At 39.3% G+C, this 17,798-nt stretch overlaps 3 protein-coding genes across 4 annotated transcripts; 1 reads left to right on the forward strand and 2 right to left on the reverse strand.

Annotated features, from left to right (window-relative positions):
• The first annotated feature begins 1,089 nt into the window (after positions 1-1,089).
• Positions 1,090-4,186, forward strand: bik (BCL2 interacting killer). Its single transcript, XM_034674006.1, has 6 exons — positions 1,090-1,162; positions 1,248-1,276; positions 2,341-2,443; positions 3,064-3,216; positions 3,330-3,435; positions 3,598-4,186. Exons 3-6 carry the CDS (start codon positions 2,349-2,351, stop codon positions 3,715-3,717), a joined length of 474 nt encoding a protein of 157 aa, XP_034529897.1. The 5' UTR covers positions 1,090-1,162; positions 1,248-1,276; positions 2,341-2,348; the 3' UTR covers positions 3,718-4,186.
• Positions 4,187-4,196: 10 nt separating this feature from the next.
• On the reverse strand, positions 4,197-7,178 carry mcat (malonyl CoA:ACP acyltransferase (mitochondrial)). Its single transcript, XM_034674005.1, has 5 exons — positions 6,615-7,178; positions 5,801-5,888; positions 5,488-5,705; positions 5,275-5,412; positions 4,197-4,598 (listed from the first exon to the last, which is right to left on the reverse strand). Exons 1-5 carry the CDS (start codon positions 7,011-7,013, stop codon positions 4,326-4,328), a joined length of 1,116 nt encoding a protein of 371 aa, XP_034529896.1. The 5' UTR covers positions 7,014-7,178; the 3' UTR covers positions 4,197-4,325.
• Positions 7,179-7,788: 610 nt separating this feature from the next.
• On the reverse strand, positions 7,789-16,833 carry def6c (DEF6 guanine nucleotide exchange factor c). 2 transcript variants are annotated; one of them, XM_034673069.1, is made up of 12 exons: positions 16,292-16,833; positions 15,468-15,608; positions 14,143-14,325; positions 13,250-13,480; positions 13,026-13,172; positions 11,262-11,370; positions 10,658-10,887; positions 10,469-10,576; positions 10,081-10,247; positions 8,876-9,074; positions 8,681-8,771; positions 7,789-8,266 (listed from the first exon to the last, which is right to left on the reverse strand). In XM_034673069.1, the coding sequence occupies exons 1-12, from the start codon at positions 16,385-16,387 to the stop codon at positions 8,055-8,057; spliced, it is 1,914 nt and encodes a 637-aa protein (XP_034528960.1). In that variant the 5' UTR covers positions 16,388-16,833; the 3' UTR covers positions 7,789-8,054. The 2 variants fall into 2 exon arrangements, with proteins under 2 accessions (XP_034528960.1, XP_034528961.1); XM_034673070.1 differs by lacking the exon at positions 16,292-16,833 and adding an exon at positions 15,712-15,861.
• Positions 16,834-17,798: the final 965 nt, after the last annotated feature.

The raw sequence follows: 17,798 nt of genomic DNA on the forward strand, positions 1-17,798 counted from the left end.
AAGATGTCCATCATCTGGTCTGACACCTACCCCCTCAAGGCGGTTTCAGGCATTAAAAATGGCAACAGAGAAGGTGTCAGTGTTGTTGCTGATGGTCTTGTTTGCTATTGAAGGTCATAAAGAGGCATCGGTATCATTTTCAGTCTGTTTCTCAGCCAATTCAAAACTCCTCACAGGGCCTTTAAGTCAAAGTATAGATACTCCAGGTCAAATATTACTCCAATACAAGTGAAAGTTGCTCTGTCAAATTATTACTTGAGTTAAAGTACTGAATTACTTCCTTTTAAAAATACTTAAGTATTCAAAGTACTTCTTAAAATATCTCAAAACATTCTATTTTCACAAAGCATGATGGCAGTCAAGAATACATACAAGTACATTCTGTTACATTATGTTTATTTAGAAAACATTACTTGAAATCTGTAGAAACTATACCATGGAATAAAAACAGCAACTAAGTTACTTCAAGCACAGACAACTTAGTTTGAAATGTTCATCTGGAATGAAACAAACGTTACATTACGCTTTCTCAGGTCAGACTGTGAATTTTTGTATGTTTGGGCAGAGTGGGAAACAGGGAGAACATTTCAAACAATATGTATCATTCTTCATTTCAAAAACCTCTAATACAGGCTGAAAATATGGCCATGGGTGCTCAGGTGGAGAATTATAGCCACGATTACCACCTCTAGATGAACTGCCTGATCTAAGTGAATTTTGCTCTGTGTTTGCTCCATGTTAGGTATGGCTAAACCACTGAGACAAACAGAACTACACAAACACATTTTACTGTCTTGGGGATCAAATTTCAGAAAAGAGAAGGAAATTCATGAGCTGACTTCAAAGCAAAAGTAGTGAGTAACTAGAGCATTGATAAAAATGTAGTGGAGTAAAAAGTACAATAACTGTCTTCTGAATGTAGTGGAGTAAAAGTAATAAGTTCCCTCAAAAAACAATACTCAAGTAAAGTACAGGTACTCAAAACATGTACTTAAGTGCGGTACTCAAGTAAAAGTACTTCGTTACTGTCCACCACTGACTACATGCATAATGAAGCTACTTCCGCCCTCTTGTGGTCACCCTTTGGTAGCAGCAGGTAAAGGGCGTGGCTAATCATATCTGCGGCAGTTAACTGAGAACACCAGGATTAAAGGACGCTGCTGTAAGTACAGGAAAAAAACGTTCAATATTTCTTTATTTTAAATGTTGAAAACATTTCAATCATGCTGTTTTTGTTTTTATTACAGGGCGGCGTCCGGATTAATCTAAAAAGACGGTAAAATAACTTTCTTTTTTTTTTCATGTTAATGCACCTGTTGTGTTTGTCTGGGCTGAGGCATTTACATCCGTTAAAAGTATAACATATAAGTATTCAAAATTGGTGCCTAAATAATCTAAATAATCTGGAAATGTATTTGGCTGTTTTTAAAAATACTTCATATCTGAGGGATTAATGTGAAATGCAAAATGTGTGATCTTCCAAACGACCTTTGTTTGCTTTGGGTGAGAAGGATGACTTCATCTTTTGTTATGAAAATATCGCTGAAGTTTGAGAGTTTTTATGTGACTAATACTCAGAAACTAACCTCAAGAGTGTTATTATGTAACTAATGTTTATGTTATCAAAGTGCTTACATTTAAATTTAAAAAGTTCATGTATTCTCATCAAATTAGCATAAACACTATTAAGATTAAACAATAAAATCTAACTTTTTATTTTAGTTTGTTCAGAAACAAATTGTTACAGTCTTCTGGCAGGGATGTTTACTTCATCTTGTGAGGCAGTTTGGATGATTTGAGTTATGGAAATAGAACATTTGCATGATGAGCTCAGGTACAACAGGAACTGGTCTGAAGACAGGTGCATGCAACAAACCTGTTTGTTCGGACGAAACTGAAAATAACAAGTCATAAATCCAGTCATGCAGGTAGATAATGTGTACAGTGTCTCGCACAAACTGTTCCTAAACACAGTCATATGTTTAGGTCCAAGGGGTAACTCAAACACACTCTTGGTGCAGTATACAGTAGTGAGTGTGCTACTACTGTTGGACTTATTCCAACGGATGATGTCATCTCTTCAAACCTGGGAGAGCCTGTTTTATCTACCTGAGCTCTCTCCCCGGTAACACAACCGCCACCTATCCTGGTCACATGACTTAATATTTACACAGCACATTTATGGACGTTAGGAGCCCAACAAAGACAACCTGTAAACACCTTCAAACATCAGGGTCATTATGGAATACACTCTGCATATTTATTAAAGATCTAGCTGTGCTCTCAAAATGTGTATTAGTAGGTAGGAATGATTTGCATAATACCGACTCTCTTTTTCAGAAAACAAAATGGTGGAACAAACGAGACAGCTGAGTCGTGTGGTCACCCTCCAGGCTGGACCTGGTGAGGCAGGGACCAGTTCTGCATTTGACGTGAACTTCAGGTATATTATGAGGCCTTAAACACTCAAACTGTCACAAGTACATCATTGACACTGTGTCCCCTACCTCCCAAAAATATATATAGAGGCTTATAGTTTAAAGAACAACTAGGTAAGGGGACTTGAAGGACGAGAGACATTGGACATCACTATGTGGCCATATTGTGTCACCTGCTGTATCAGCAACTTTACTTTAATGAAACAAAGATTTAAAAAAGTCAAACTGCATTTAGAAAGAGTGGCCACACTTTTTTTTCCTCTTTTCTTTGGGGATGTTTTTTCAATGATTGGAGAGCTGAAAGGGGAAAGGGGAGATATTCAGCAAAGGGTCATGGCCAAGTGTTGAACACCAGGTCAAACTAGTTCCCCAGAGTAACCAGAGGGTAAATCCATATTTTCCTTACAGTGTAAGGCAAAGGACTATCAGGAGTCCCTGAAGTCCAGGCATTGACATTTTTGGCTACAACAGAAGCATATCAGGTCTCTCACATAACTTGTGCACACAAGATAGAAGTGATCACCTTCTATGGCTTCAGCCGCTCCATAAGATTCTGTTTTCACACATAATGACTTCAAAACATAGGGATAACTATATTAAAGATTAATGTATTTGACGCCTTCAGGATCAATGACAGGGCTGCACGAGTCGTTGGCCACCAGTTGGCTGTAATTGGAGACCAGCTGGTCCGGGAGCAGGCTAGCAGACACCCAAACTGGCCACTAGCTCCTCTCCACCTGCTGAGACCTGCTCAGGCACTCACCAGGACCATCTATCGGTACGAAATGACACACAAAATGACATCACTTTTCTTAATATTCACTTTTAATCTCTGGTGTCTTTATATGGCTTGTTGTAAATGTAGTCTAAGCTAGAGTTGCTCTCTTACAGGGATATCCACAGTCAGATATTGGGCTTCCAGAGTCTGTCTGCAGCTGTGAAGGCCTGGATAGAGAGCAGTGTGCCTGGGCAGGGGATGCTCAGAGCAGATGCCTGGGTAATACATGTTATTCTCTTGTGTAAAAATGTCTCAAGTGAGCTCTTGAGTCCTTTGCATAACATTTTCTCTATTCATACGAGCTAATATTATATTGTATAGTCCTACAAGTATCCATAACTTAATCAGAAGAATTGATTAATGTGTCCGGTTATGTCACAGGTCTCCAGTTTGAAACCAGTAACCTGCACTGGCTGGACCAGAGGAGCACTGGTGGCAGTGGCAGTGGTGGCAGCAGTGACCACATTGGGTGCACTATGGGTGGAATGGAAAGGGCCATGAGGGGGTCTTTTTGGGACAAATTTTACTAACTACAATGTTTGCAACTAAGTAATGATTTCTAAATGATTTATTCCTGCTGTTTACTTTGACTTCTCTTTTTTTTGTATGGCTATCTTTATAAGCGGTATTGAATTTGACTGGGAACAGGAGTAAAATAAAAGATCATCTCAAATTGTGACGTTGAAAATTGGTTCGACAGTGTTGCCTGAGGAGTTGGCCAGCTTATTGTAGCAGTGACATGTTGGCTCACAGTTGTATTAATGTTTAAAGAGACTATTTCTTATGACCAGACTGTTGCTGGTTTGCAGTCTTTTGTATGCAGATGAGTTTCTTACTGGTTTAAGAGGCAACATTTTTATACAAATGATATGTAGGCTGGCTCAAAAACAAAAAAAGGGAGCTGGTCTTTCTGTTTTCAGATTTGAAAATGCCTTTTCATGTGATGCAAATAAACCTTTTAATGAAGAAATGTTGCAATCTCATTCATAAAAAATAAGAATTTATTTATGGTAAGAAGCAACCACAGGAGCTTCCAGGTTTAACATATATTGTCCACTTTAAAACAAGCTCAATGGCCCATTTCTCCACCACATCACAGAGTAAACATCTCAGTCCTCATGGGTGGTGGCTTCCACATGTGTGTAATTTGTATAGGCCTTCCTGTTACACTTCTGCAGCGTGGCACCGAGCTGCCTCCCCGGGCCCAGCTCGTAGGTGTGAGGGAACTTGGTCCCCTGCGCCCTCTCGAAGATCTCGTGCAGAGTCTGCTCCCACTTCACCGGCGACACCAACTGCTTCACCAGCTGCCTGCGCATGTGGCTCTCGCTCATGTAGCGTTTGCCGTCCACGTTGGAGTACACGTTGATCTCTGGGCGACAGATCTGAACAGGGGACATAAGGATTTGTCAAAGTTTGAAACTTTTCTGTGAGTGGTAGTTGGAAAAATGACTTTGTATGAGGTTAGAAACTATTAAAGGGGGTGGTTTTTTTGGACTGTAATCAACGATTCCTCTTATTATTGGTTATTTTTTTCCAATTTGTAAGATGTTTTTTTGTTTTGTCTAATGAAAATGCCCATCAGTTAAAAGCCTGAGGATATTTAATTTAAAAAACAACAGCAAATGCACCAACTTTTCACATATTAAAAGCCATAACCAGTACTATTAGCTATTTTTTGCTGGGAAAATGGAGCAAAATGATCATAGAAGTTTAAAAAAGTTGCCACTTTTGACTATTTTGTCCACAGACTAATTAACTGATTCTAAAAACAGATCTACTTTGCTTTAAGTATTGATATGAGTATATTTTGTGGAGGTTAACACACTGATTTTTTTTGTTTTAACAAACTTTGTGTTGGTGTATCTTGAGTTTGGGAATTCTTTTGATTGAAAGTTATGCAAAGAGGAGTTTTAGAGTATAATGAACATGGGAAAAGGTTGCCACAGTTTTACCTAAACAACCCAAGGAAAAGACGTTTACATATGCTGCATGTTTATATATAACATCCAACCATTTCAAATATGGGATGCTGTGGTTAGAAAGTAAGGTTTGACTGACCTCCACCTGTCGGAGCACCTCTCTGAGAGGTTCAGTAGCTGTCTGCATCAGCTCAGTGTGAAACGCCCCGCTCACAGGAAGAGGTTTGGTCCTCATGAACTGGAGGCGTCTTGAGTTTTTCTGGAGGAAATCCAAAGCCTGGTAGGACAATAAATTAAAGGGATGAGTCTGGAGCAGCTTTTGTCATGAATACACAGCTTACGAATGTCATACCTGCTGGTGTCCTGCAATGACCCTGCCATCAGGGAATAGATAGTTAGCCACAGAGCAGACCGGCTCCTCCATGCCCAGGCTCTTGCAGTGCTCTTTAGCCTGGAGACAGGCGTTTTTGTACTGAGCCTGGGGTCTCCCGATGACTGAGAGCATCCCACTGGGAACCAGCTCAGAGGCTTTCTGCATGGCCTCTGCTCGCACTTTTACTACATACAAAGCTGGAGGACAAAAGAGGTGTAGATATTACAACTTGACTTTAACAGAGCAAAGTCACGATCATGTGCAAGTGAAAAATATATATATATTTGTTTACCTTCTGCAAAGTTCATGGCACCAGAAAAAACAAGGGCTGCAAATTCTCCAACGCTGAAACCTGCAGCACCGACACAGGTTTCAATGGCCTGCAGACAGAAGAGTGCAAACATGAACATACACTGCAAAAAACTCAAAATCTTACCAAGTGAAATTGTCGAGGATAGAGGGACTTGTTTTAAGACAATGGATCTTAAATATCTTGAGTCGAACAATCTTTTTCAAGCTGAGATCTCATTTGTAGAAGACGGATAATCTTGATTTAAGACAAACCCTTTACTTGATTTAAGTCAATGCAGTTTATTGGATAATCTATCAAAAAACAGCTCCATTGATAAAAGAAAGAAAGAAAGAAAGAAAGAAAGAAAGAAATGCTTTACAGCGATTGAAAAACAAGAAAGAAGCAGAAATAAAACAATGGCAAGACATATTAGGGGAAAATAATAATAATAAAAATAATAATAATTGAAATAAAAATCAAAATATAATAAAATAAAATAGAGACTAATGCACACCAACAATAAAATATGTGTAATTAAAATAAGTTAAAGCATCAAAATTAAGAATACAAATAGTTATAATAATATCAATATAAACTGAGTTGATAAATAAAATAATTAAATAAATAAATAAATGAATGAATGAATGAATGAATAAATAAAAATAGAATAAGATAACATTTAAAATTACTAAAAATATCAATATCAATATCAATTAATATTAAAATATCAATATTACAGTAAAAGGTAAGTCATACAATTATTGAACCCTACATATTAAGCACATTATTGATGAAAAGCTGACACAGCAGGTACCTTTGGGTTCTCCTGGTTGAGCCTCTCCATCGCAGCCAGTGATGTGACGAACACCGCCGGCTGACAGTGGACCGTCTTCATCAGCTCCTCCTCGGGTCCCTCCAGGCACAGAGACAGCAGGTCGTACCCGAGGATCTTCTGAGCCACCGTGAACATCTCTTTCACATTGGGGTATTTCAAAAGTCCACTTCCCATGCCCATGAACTGGCTCCCCTGGCCGGGAAAGAGGAAGACGGAGCAGCCACTGGGGTCCTTTCTGGGTCTCAACTTCTGCTCAGGCTCGCTGTCCGGGAGAGGGTGCTGGGTTTCGTCCGGTGAGCCAGACTGGCTGCTGGACAGTCTCCTGCTCAAAGAGAACAGGGACCTGACCTTCCCTCTGGAGGCTGCTGCTGCCAACATGGCGGACTCCTCTCCTAGTTATGTCTGATTTATAACACGTCCATAATCCACCTGGACCACTGTTATTCACAAACAGGAAACTTGACTCTGTCCCTGTTAGAAAGCGACCCTACTGTCTGCATGTCACAGCAGTGGGAGCCGCCATCTTCATTTGTATTGATTTCTTCTTCTCTTTCCGGGTCATTATTTGCCTCAAACGTTTAACAACGCCACCTACTGGACAGAGCGCACATGTAAAGCACCCACATGTATGGTAAGCACGCATACAATACGTGGCTCCTTTCAAAGATTGTTGATCCACGTTCCTAGTGTGAAAAGTTTACATATTTGTAAACTTTAGTGCTAATTGGATCATCTTATAGTGCTTTGAGAAAAAAAGTCCCTTCCTGTCAGCACTATGATTTTATGTAACCCCCAGTGGACCAATTTGAAACAGTAGTTACTTTTATTGAAAATTAGCAGTTAATGTCTTTTCTGTAGTTTTTTCACTTTGCAAAGTCGTTCCGTGGGCAGGATTGAAACCTCTGGCGGGCCGCATGTTTGACACCCCTGGTATAGATCCTAGTTATAGCATTTATTTTTAGCTTTACTTACACTATTTAGTAATTGGACTATAATTAACATACTTTTAGCCTTTTCTCTGTTATCAAAACACTTAATAGTAAAGCAACCCCATAAAGTACAGTAAAACCGTTCCCTCTGAAAATGTAGTTGAGTAGAAATATAATTCAGCATGTCCATGGTTAGAAGGAAAACAGACAATTACACAAAGCTGTTATCATTAATTCAGCAATAAAACTTTTATTGTACAAAATTGTAAATCTCAGTTGAAATTACTCAGATGTGTTTTCACCAATCTCATCATGTCATCTTCACTCTCCATCTTCGTGTGTATTTCAACATATAAATACAAAAAAAATGCTGTTTGCATTCTCTCTCCATCTACCTTTCACTCTACCTTAAACCAATAAAAATATTCTTTTTTCATGTCTGGACTTGTAGATTAGAAAGATTATTCCCCCCCGGGTGTCTCCCTGGAGATCACATTTGTCCGTTGGCTTTTCCCTGCGTGTCGTCCGTTCCATCGGACAAGTTGATGGCCTCCAGCTGCTCCCCCAGCCTCTCGTCGTCTTCAGATATCTGCATGTTCTGATTGGGTCTTATCTTGAACTTAGAGATAAACTCATTACTCGCCAGTGCTCCTTCCTTTTTGGGACACATGAATTTTGATGATAGGCGATGTTCCAAACGTTCTAAAAAAGAAAACCAGTATCAATAAAATGAGGTCTTTATGATGATGACTGTGGGGGGCAGTGGGTATAATTTTAGGGGGCATTTGCTTTTGGTTGTATATTCAAAAACATGCTAACATTTATAATAAAATAAAGTATAAAGCTACATCATGATCCAAAAAACAATGGCTTCCTCACAACAGAACTTTTTTCTATCTTATTACTGAAGTGAAAAGGTGGTTATGCAAATCAGAATCCCTACCTGGTTTTGAATTTGTCACAATTAACTATCATATACGTTCAACCAAAACTTTAAAAACTAGAGTTTGTTATGCTTTGATATTCAGGATGCATATTTCCTCTTAATGGAAGAATAATGTGTTGTACTGCCCCTTTAAGAGGACACAGAGAGACCAGGTTTAGAGCATACGGCACCTCCAGGAGAGAGGGGTGTCATCAGACGGTTCAGCTGGACGTTCCAGTGCCGCACATGTTGACTGGCATTCCTCAGCCTCTCTTGTACTTCCTAGGATAAAAAAAAAATCTCACTAAGTTTATCCTGAGGGGGTTTGAAAAATCATTCAAGGTGCTACATACTGAGCCAACCCAAACCCACTGTCTCTGTCTTACCTCCAGGCGCTGGTGGCTCCTCTGGCGTGATGCCCGCAGGTCCTGAAGTTCCATGGAGGCTGAGTGAAGTGCTGAGGGGGTGACCTTGTCTGTGATGCCGTCCGGAGCCTCCTGTATGGTGCTGAGGCTCTTCAGGGATCTCTGCTGCTCCTGCAGGAGCTTGAACTGCTTCTTCTTCTCCTCCTCCACGAGCAACACCCTGGCAAGAAATAAAAAGGAGATAAGAAAGAGCCGATGACCAGTAACTACAAAGGACAGAATAGTTTAGTTTAGTTTGGTGTAGAGTGGTCGATGGTTGAGAGGGACTGTTCAAAGACAGCTGCAACCTTGAATCCAGAATGAATAACCTGGAAGCATGTAATTTTAGTTTAAGCACTTTTATGGTCACCTTGTTTATACTTAGCAATAGTTCTAAGAGTTGGTTCAGCAACAACAAGAAAGGCCTTGTCCACCGGGGAGTCCAAAACCATCACAAACCAAATGTTCCTTACAGGAGCTTTAATGAAACAACATTGACATAGCTATTCACCTTTTTTTCTCTTGGTAAAAACAAAACAACACAAAAAACTAAAATTTGGGGTTGTAATTTTGTTACCCTTGGAGGATAGTAAGCTCAACCCTCATGGAAAGAGGTTATTCCAGCTGCTGGAGCAACTGTGGCTCCTCCTAAGCTAATCATTACCACTTGTTATCAGCCTCTCCTTATGCACACACATTTTTGTGTAAGATAAACCAAGAATTAAGGAATATATGTGAGACAAATTTTGGTTTTAATTGGATCCAACTTTTCCAGAATACTGAGCTTCCAGGAAGACAACAACAACAACAAAAAGGTTAACCCTGGTGTCCCCATTTATAGATGACTGGTATACTATTATTTATGATAGCTTTAAACGAATGCATCACCTTCTCCTTGAGGCTTCAGAAAACCAAATTTGAAGAGTTATGTGAAGAGGAAATCATATATTTCCAATAATGCCCCTCTTTTGTTTAAATATGCTGTTGTTTTATAACCATATCGTAGAGAAATGAAAAGATGGATCACACTGAAAGTTATTTCACAAACTGTACAGTGGACTGTAAGTTTATGTGACTCCAAATCACATTCTAAAAAAGGGTCGACCTCAGTGTTAGACTTTGTAAACATGTGGTTTGTAGAACAGTGAAATAGAGCGTGTGTGTGTGTGTGCGTCTGTGTGTGTTACCTCTCCAGCTCCTGTCTCGCTCTCTCCTCCTCCAGCCGAGCCTGGATCTCCATGTGGAGAGCAGCTTCGAGTTTCCGCTGCGTCAGCTCCAAATCATGGATCCTCTTCTTCTGCTGCTCAGCCTCTCTGTCCTTCTCCTGCATCTCGGCCTGCATGCTGTCTCTCAACTGGAGACACACACACACACAAACACACACACGCACAATAATTGGAGTGGAAAGAACTGACCTATTCCTGAATCACCTTTGTCGGGAAGCATTTCTCCTCCATAAAAACTCTCTAAAGGTTGAGTCTGAGTTTTAAAAGGCCAATGTTTTGTGCTGTTTACAGAGATTAACTCCAAAGGTATGGACACTAAATCCACTTCCAAGAATCCACTTCCTCTTACCGTCTCGGCCTCTTTCAGCTGTCTCTCCAACTCCATCTGCACCTCCTTCTGTTTCCTCCTCTCTTTCTCCTCTGCCTCTCTTCTTCTGGTTTCAAGTTCACGTGCATGCTACAAGACACAAATAAACCAACATAAAACTTCTCTTCACTTCAGTTCAGATTCATCATCCCGTCACTGAGTTCCTCTTACCTGTATGATGCTTTCAATCTCCAGATCCTGTCTGTCTTTGTCTTTCTCCATCTTCTCCAGCTCTTGGAAATTCGAGTCGTCTGATTGGCTGCTGCGGCTGCTGCAGCTGCTGCGGGAGCTCCTGGAGCGCTCTCGTTGGCTGTGTTCCCTGTGGACCCGCCTCTTCAGTTTGAGTTCTTGGTGTAGGGAGGTTTTACCTTCGCTCAGGAGACGGAGTGCGGTCTGTATAGCTGGGAAGGCAAACACACACATTAATTAAACTTCATATAAAATGAATTAACTTCATTACTTTGTAAAACACTTGATTCTACACATCCTCTGTGTGCGCGTCTGTGTGCCCTCGTAGGTTGAAGTGTTCTGCTCTGTCTCAGTGAATTAAACACCCTCATATTTCCTCTCTGCACTTGTTTGAGACTTTAACAGTGTGAAGTTATCGTCCCTGCTCGTACAGCAGTGCACTACTTAAATCTAACTTTTGACAAACACATTCGACAGGAATGAGTCCCAAAATGTTTTACAGCTTCATTAAAAATCTTGCATGATAAATAGCTGCGGTTAAAATTCAAATGGCTCTATGTGTTAACATTTATACACACCAACACACCTTGAGTCCACTCCACCTTCTGTCTCTGGTCTGAGGAGCTCATCTCAAAGGTTTTATTGTGTGTTTTCACACAGAACATGCAGCGTTTCCCCTCTCTGTCAGGAATAGGCTGAAACAAAAAAGAGACTTAGAAAATATCACAAATTGCCAACAGTTTAGATTCATGATAAAATCCTGGTCATAGAGTATGGCAAGGCAAGGCAACTTTATTTGTATAGTACATTTCATACATGAGGGCAACTCAATGTGCTTTACATGAAAACATTAAAAGCTTCTTTGATGGGCTGATTTGTGATATACATAATTATTATTATGTATAGTTTACTGTGAGGATTTTTATTGTTATTATTATTACTATTATTATTATTAATAATAATAATAATATTATTATTATTATTATTATCGTAATTACTAATTATACAATTATTCATATGGTTGTTATTATTACTATTATTACAATTTTTTGTGTTAATCATTACAATCTTAATATTATTATTATTTTGTATGTTTGTATTCACATTTTTAATTGTATACTATCTATTTATTTATATCTTTACTTTCGGCCTATAGACTAGGTGTTTTCAAAAATCTTGTTGTTTTTTTTTGTCTCTGAGTCTGATGGCTGCATTGTTGTTTTGTGATGTTGGCTGAGTCTAATAAAAAAGTTCAAAAATTAAGTTAAATCAAAAGCATTGGAAACATTCAGACAAGCATAAAAGAGCACAATTAAAATGACAAATGTAATACAACAGAAAAGAAAAGGAAAATTAGAAATATATTAAAATTTACATTAAAATTAGCATTTAAAGTGAGTTAAAATAAGCTAAGATAGGAAGGCAGTGGCAATTAGAAAAGTTTTAGTCTTTGATTTAAAAGAGGTGAGAGTTGGAGCAGACCTACAGCTCTCAGGGAGTTTGTTCCAGATATGTGGTGCATAATGACTAAACGCTGCTACACCATGTTTCCTTCTGACTCTAGGGACTGAAAGTAGACCAGTAACTGATGACCTCAAAGGTCCAGATGGTTCATACAGTAGTAGCAGATCAGCAATGTATTTTGGGCCTAAACCATTCAGGGCTTTATAAACCATCAGCAGGATTTTAAAGTATATTCTCTGACAGACAGGAAGCCAGTGTAGAGATCTAAGAACTGGAGTAATGTGGTCTACTTTTTTGGTCCTTGTTAGGACTCGAGCAGCAGCATTCTGTATGAGCTGCAGCCGTCTGATGGACTTTTTAGGGAGTCCTGTAAAGACCCCGTTACAGTAGTCTAGTCTGCTAAAGATAAATGCATGGATGAGTTTTTCTGCATCCTGCTGAGACAAGTCCTTTAATCCTTGATATATTCTTAAGGTGATAGTAGGCTGACTTTGTAATTGTCTTAATGTGGCTGCTGAAATTAAGGTCTGAGTCTGTGACTACACCAAGGTTTCTGGCTTGGTTTGAACATTTTATCTGTGCAGATTGGAGCTGAGCAGTAACCTTTAACCTTTCTTCCTTGGCCTCCAAAAACAATCATTTCAGTTTATTCTTTGTTTAACTGAAGACAATTGTGGCTTGTCCAGTCATTGGTTTGTTCAATGCATTTACTCAGCGTTTGTATGAGACTATAATCCCCTGGTGATGTGGTGATGTAAATGTGTGTGTCATCTGCATAGCTATGGTATTTGATTTTGTTACAAAATACAGTTGTAGTAGTTACAAGGTTTATGATACAAAACTGTTTACTTCACATGCAGTGTTTACATTCCATTTGCTCACCAACCTCTACCACACAGTTCTTATCCAGCATGATCTCCCCTCTCTTGTCTTTAAGGACCTCACTGACATAGTAAGCCATGGATGCAGGCTTCAGCACAAACCAGCGTTCAGTCCAGTTCCTTCGTACATGCCCCTTTTTCCACATATAACCCTGGAAACAAAGGCAGGAGTTGAAGAAAAGAGGGAAACAAACATTACAAGAAAAAGTATGACGGAATAGAAACTCACCCTCTTCAAGACGTTGTGATACATCTCCAGAAAAACCTCATTCAGAGCCAGACTGAAGGCCTCGGCACTGGTGACTCTCAGCAGCCGGCCTGCGATCATGTGCTCCAGGAAGCTCCACACAGACATGCCCTCGTCCCGCACTGAGGCATCCTGGGATATTAAGTCCTCCAAGGGCTTCTCATCCCACTCCTGGCTCATCGCTGTCAAGATTTTCTTGAGGAGGTACTCTAGCTGAAAGGATTCAAATACCAGAAAAGTGTTAGTGTTTGTGTAAAGATCACAAAGAAAGACTAAAAATAAAAATAACACTATATGTTGTTGCTGATACCGTGTTTGATGACACATGGTATCAGTGTATATATGTTCAGAATATATATACATGTACCAAGGAAATCTACTCTGCTGATAGTACAGAGGAGTTTATTTTTGTCTCTGTGGACAGGAAACCAAAATAATTATGGGGGAAGTCCAGGAAGGAAGGAACTCATTAACTCACTTACTTACACTTGCTCTTTTTTCTGCTGTGAAAAATGTTAAAAATGTGGCTTTTGTTGGGACATTTGCTCGGCTTATATGGAGTGATATATTTCTTTTTGACTATCGGGTAATCAGATTGAAAGTGTCTCATGTTATTGCCCAGAAAGCCTGTTTTCTTGGGCTCTATATTTATATTTATTTGGTCTGAGAATGTTAGTGAGGAAATTTGCACTCTTATTTTAAATTCTGCACCAAAATGTAACAATTTTTTTGTCTTTCTCAGTCAAAATGTTTATGTTTTATATTCATATGTGTAAATGTCCCTTTAAACCATATAGGCACACACACTTCCAGAATTCATCATCTTTCAATCGAACCCCAGAAAATAACTTTCCTCTATCTTTCACTTCTCTTACCTCCTCTGGTATCATCACCAGCGGGTAGCGGTCCTCAGACAGGAGGTTGAATAAGCAGAAGAGCTTGAAACAGTCTCTTTCAGAAAGCGGCGCCCCCGCTGGTACGCCCTTGAAATTCTTCTTCCTGGTCATCATCCAGCACAGGTCGTCAAACTTCTCCTTATCGAACATCCCCTCTTTGACCTGAGTGACAGTAAAACACTGGTGTTAACTGCAACCTTTATGAAACTGGATCCTGTCTATTAAGTGTCTTTTCTTTCCAGTATATGTCAACATTTTTAGGAAGTCTAAATTAATCTCCTAAAACAGCTGAGCACTGCAGTTGTTATCAAAAGTTCCTCAAAATGAAGATACACTGTAATTTTTTGGGACTATTTTTAGCAGCGGATGAAGACAAGTCTAGTAAATGATTATTTACAGCAGCAGGAGGATGTATGTGTGACAGAGCCAAAATAAACTGAGTTCATAATTGACTAACATGTAACTCTTTGGCTCTTTAACATTCTTGTGTTGGTTTTTGGACAACAATGCAGCGCAACAGCACAGTAGAGCGCGAAACAAACTATACAGTACTTGTTTTTTTGACGGCTTCTACTTAATACTTACTTACTTAAAAAATACTTGATACATTTTTATTTTTATTTTATTTAACCAGATGAGACCCATTGAGATCAAGACCTCATTTACAAAGAAGACCTGGCCAAGAGGTCAGCAGCACATGTCAAAATAAAAATATTTAATTCTCAATAGTCAAAGTAATATTTGGGAAAACCCGATCGCACATGTCATATGAAATCAATCCATGTGAAGGGGTCTATCACATTTTCAGCCCTGCCTGTTGACACTGTGGCAAAAACATTAGCTTCCATTAGCAATTAAGTGAGACAGCTCTGCTCACCCCAAAATTGCATTGTTATAGGAGTTATCTATTTTTAACATTAATGATAATTTAACATTTTACCTTGAGTAGCCATATTTAGCATTTATTTGCATTTTAAAATGTAACAAATAGTTTAAAATGAACTCTGGTGTGACTGTAAGCCAATGTATAAGATCATAATTGTTTTTGTCACCCATAATTGGAGGTTAGTGTGTACACATTAAAAATATCAATACAATAAATATTGGACTTCATATATATATTTTATATGTGAAATCATTATTATAGACCAACAATAAACATCAATAAAATCCCGTTGAGGTCCTGTCACATGTTGATAACTGTGTTAAAGTGTTTCATACCACTTAATAAATGTTTATATTCAGCCTTGAAAAGCCTTATTAGTTGTAATATAGGCCTACAAAATAACAGTCAGTCACAGTACCTTGTCCAGTATGTATTTGTTGAGGTAGGGCATGTAGCCATGATTAGACACCGGCCCATCATCGTCATCCTGGAAGTGCTGCTCCAGAGCAACAGGGTCGTGTGGGATGTTCAGCACTGTGTACAGGTTGTGAGAAAGCACCTACAAAATAAAGGACACAGAGTATATACACTTTAAATAATTCAACAGTTTCAAGGACTTCAATTCGCACTCCATGCTTTTCCATAAATCCATAAACACACACACAAACACCAGCACAGGCAGATGGCCCTCAGTGACTAAGCATGTCAGGACAGATTTCTGCTATTTCCCTGGATTCTTCTCTGCTGTTGGAGCTCAGGCAGGCATGTAGGAACTAGACGTGAAGCAACGTGTCTTAAAAGAAGCACACACTGAGGAAAGCAGTACAAGATGTATGTTTGTTGCTTCTTGTCTTGCCATTTATTTTAAACTCTAGCAGTGGTTATATTATGTCACAATTTGTGTTTCCAGGCCACAGACAAAAGTTTTGGACTTTGAGATTGAACCTGAAACTGGGATCACTGCCCATCTCCAATCTGAGCTGGATACGTGTCTGATAGAGGCAGTGTTATAATTGGACTGTATGAAATTGCAGGGCGACTGTGGTTGAACAGTTCCTCTGATTACAACGTTGATTCACAAAGCACGACTTAGTATTTCACAGCATATGAAATCACTATATCCCTTTAGGAGTTTGTTTACAGCCAATAAAAGCAGTTTAAAGGGAGAAGTGCACTGTTAGGATCTGTTTCTGCCCTCAGTTTCCTGATCTCCTAAATATAAAGGCCACTTCCACTGCTTACCTTTAACTGCGACTTGGAGACTTTCCCACACTTCTCGACGTCCAGCGATGTGAAAGCGTACCAGATGGACTTGAGGAGTTCGGATCGTAAGTCCATTTTGGAGACCTTATCGTGCGTAAAAAAGCCACATTTCCAAGCGCAGCGCGTCGACTTTTACGCAGCAACGACCAAGCGGATAGTGGCGAGGATCGCTAGATAAATGTGGGACAGAGTGCAAAACTACAAGGGACCAAGAGGAGAGAGATGTAGGGCAGACCTAAAGAGGCGGAGAGATGAGGTACGGGCCTATATTTTCCTCCAAGATACGTTTCCTTAAACAAAAGCGATCCGAAAAGTCTGGTTTACATTCTCCACATATCCGTTGGAAAATTCCTCGCCGTGATAAAAACGGACAAACTTTCTAGACAGAGCTTCACAGATAACTTTCCCAAAGCAGGTCACATTTATCCAGTTAGGTGTCTGAATTCTTCAAAACGTTGTCAGGCAAAATCCAAACAAGAGGGATGACTGTTATCAGATTCAAGAGTCATAGCGAGGCTTTAATAAAGACACACCCATCTGCTCAAAGTCCCTAAAGCCATATTTATATTAGCAACTCCGATATCTGATCAATTAAAGGGACACAGCATATATACATTTCACTCATTTAAATGTTCCTGAATTTATTTTACAAACTTAGGAAAGGTATCTTTTATTTTGAATGATTTGTCATATCATGGCCAGAGAAGTTTTATTTTATTTTGAAGGATTTATCATGGCCTATATATGGGTATTTCAGATACATCAATATTAGAGCTTATTCCAATACTCTGTTTTTTTCAAGGTTTTAACTCAAATTAAGTTTTTCACTCTCTTCTCTGCCCTTAGAATTTAGGAAGTGTTATTAGGAAGTTGTTTTATATAGATTTGATATTTTTTCAATTGTTTGCACCACTCCCCAGCAATGTTGTCTCTCTTCTGATGAGTATTTGTGTAGGTTAAAGTCACAAATAGTACACAATAAAGCACCCAGCCAAAAATAATTTTCACATGTATTCTGAGTAAATTGTCCCTGCATGGTGGTTTCCCAGCCTTGAGGTATTTCTTGAATATCTCTCTCACACAGCTCATGTTTTCTGTTACGAAACAGCTTTTGGGGATGTAGCAACCTCAGGCCAAATGGGTTAAACAGGGACAGTGCAATCAGACAGAAAGCATCCGCAAGCCTCACTGGAGCATAATGTAGGCTAATCAATACCATAATAAGGTCATGAAAGTAGTAGTTGTTGTTTACAGGCCAGAGCGCCTAAGCCTATCTGTCTATAATACTGACACATGCAGGGCTAATAATAATATGACGTTTTATTTCCCATCACTCAATATGAGCCTTGGATGATTTTCTGCTTCATAAACTAATCAATATGAGGTCAGGCTGCTGTGTTTTGTCAAGCTGAGCTAAGTGATATCTGTGTCTGCTGTCCATTCAAGGGCAGATTTAATCACCGTTGTCACAGGTGGTGGAAATAAG

This window comes from Notolabrus celidotus, chromosome 21, assembly GCF_009762535.1.
Source record: "Notolabrus celidotus isolate fNotCel1 chromosome 21, fNotCel1.pri, whole genome shotgun sequence".
Lineage (NCBI taxonomy): Eukaryota > Metazoa > Chordata > Actinopteri > Labriformes > Labridae > Notolabrus > Notolabrus celidotus.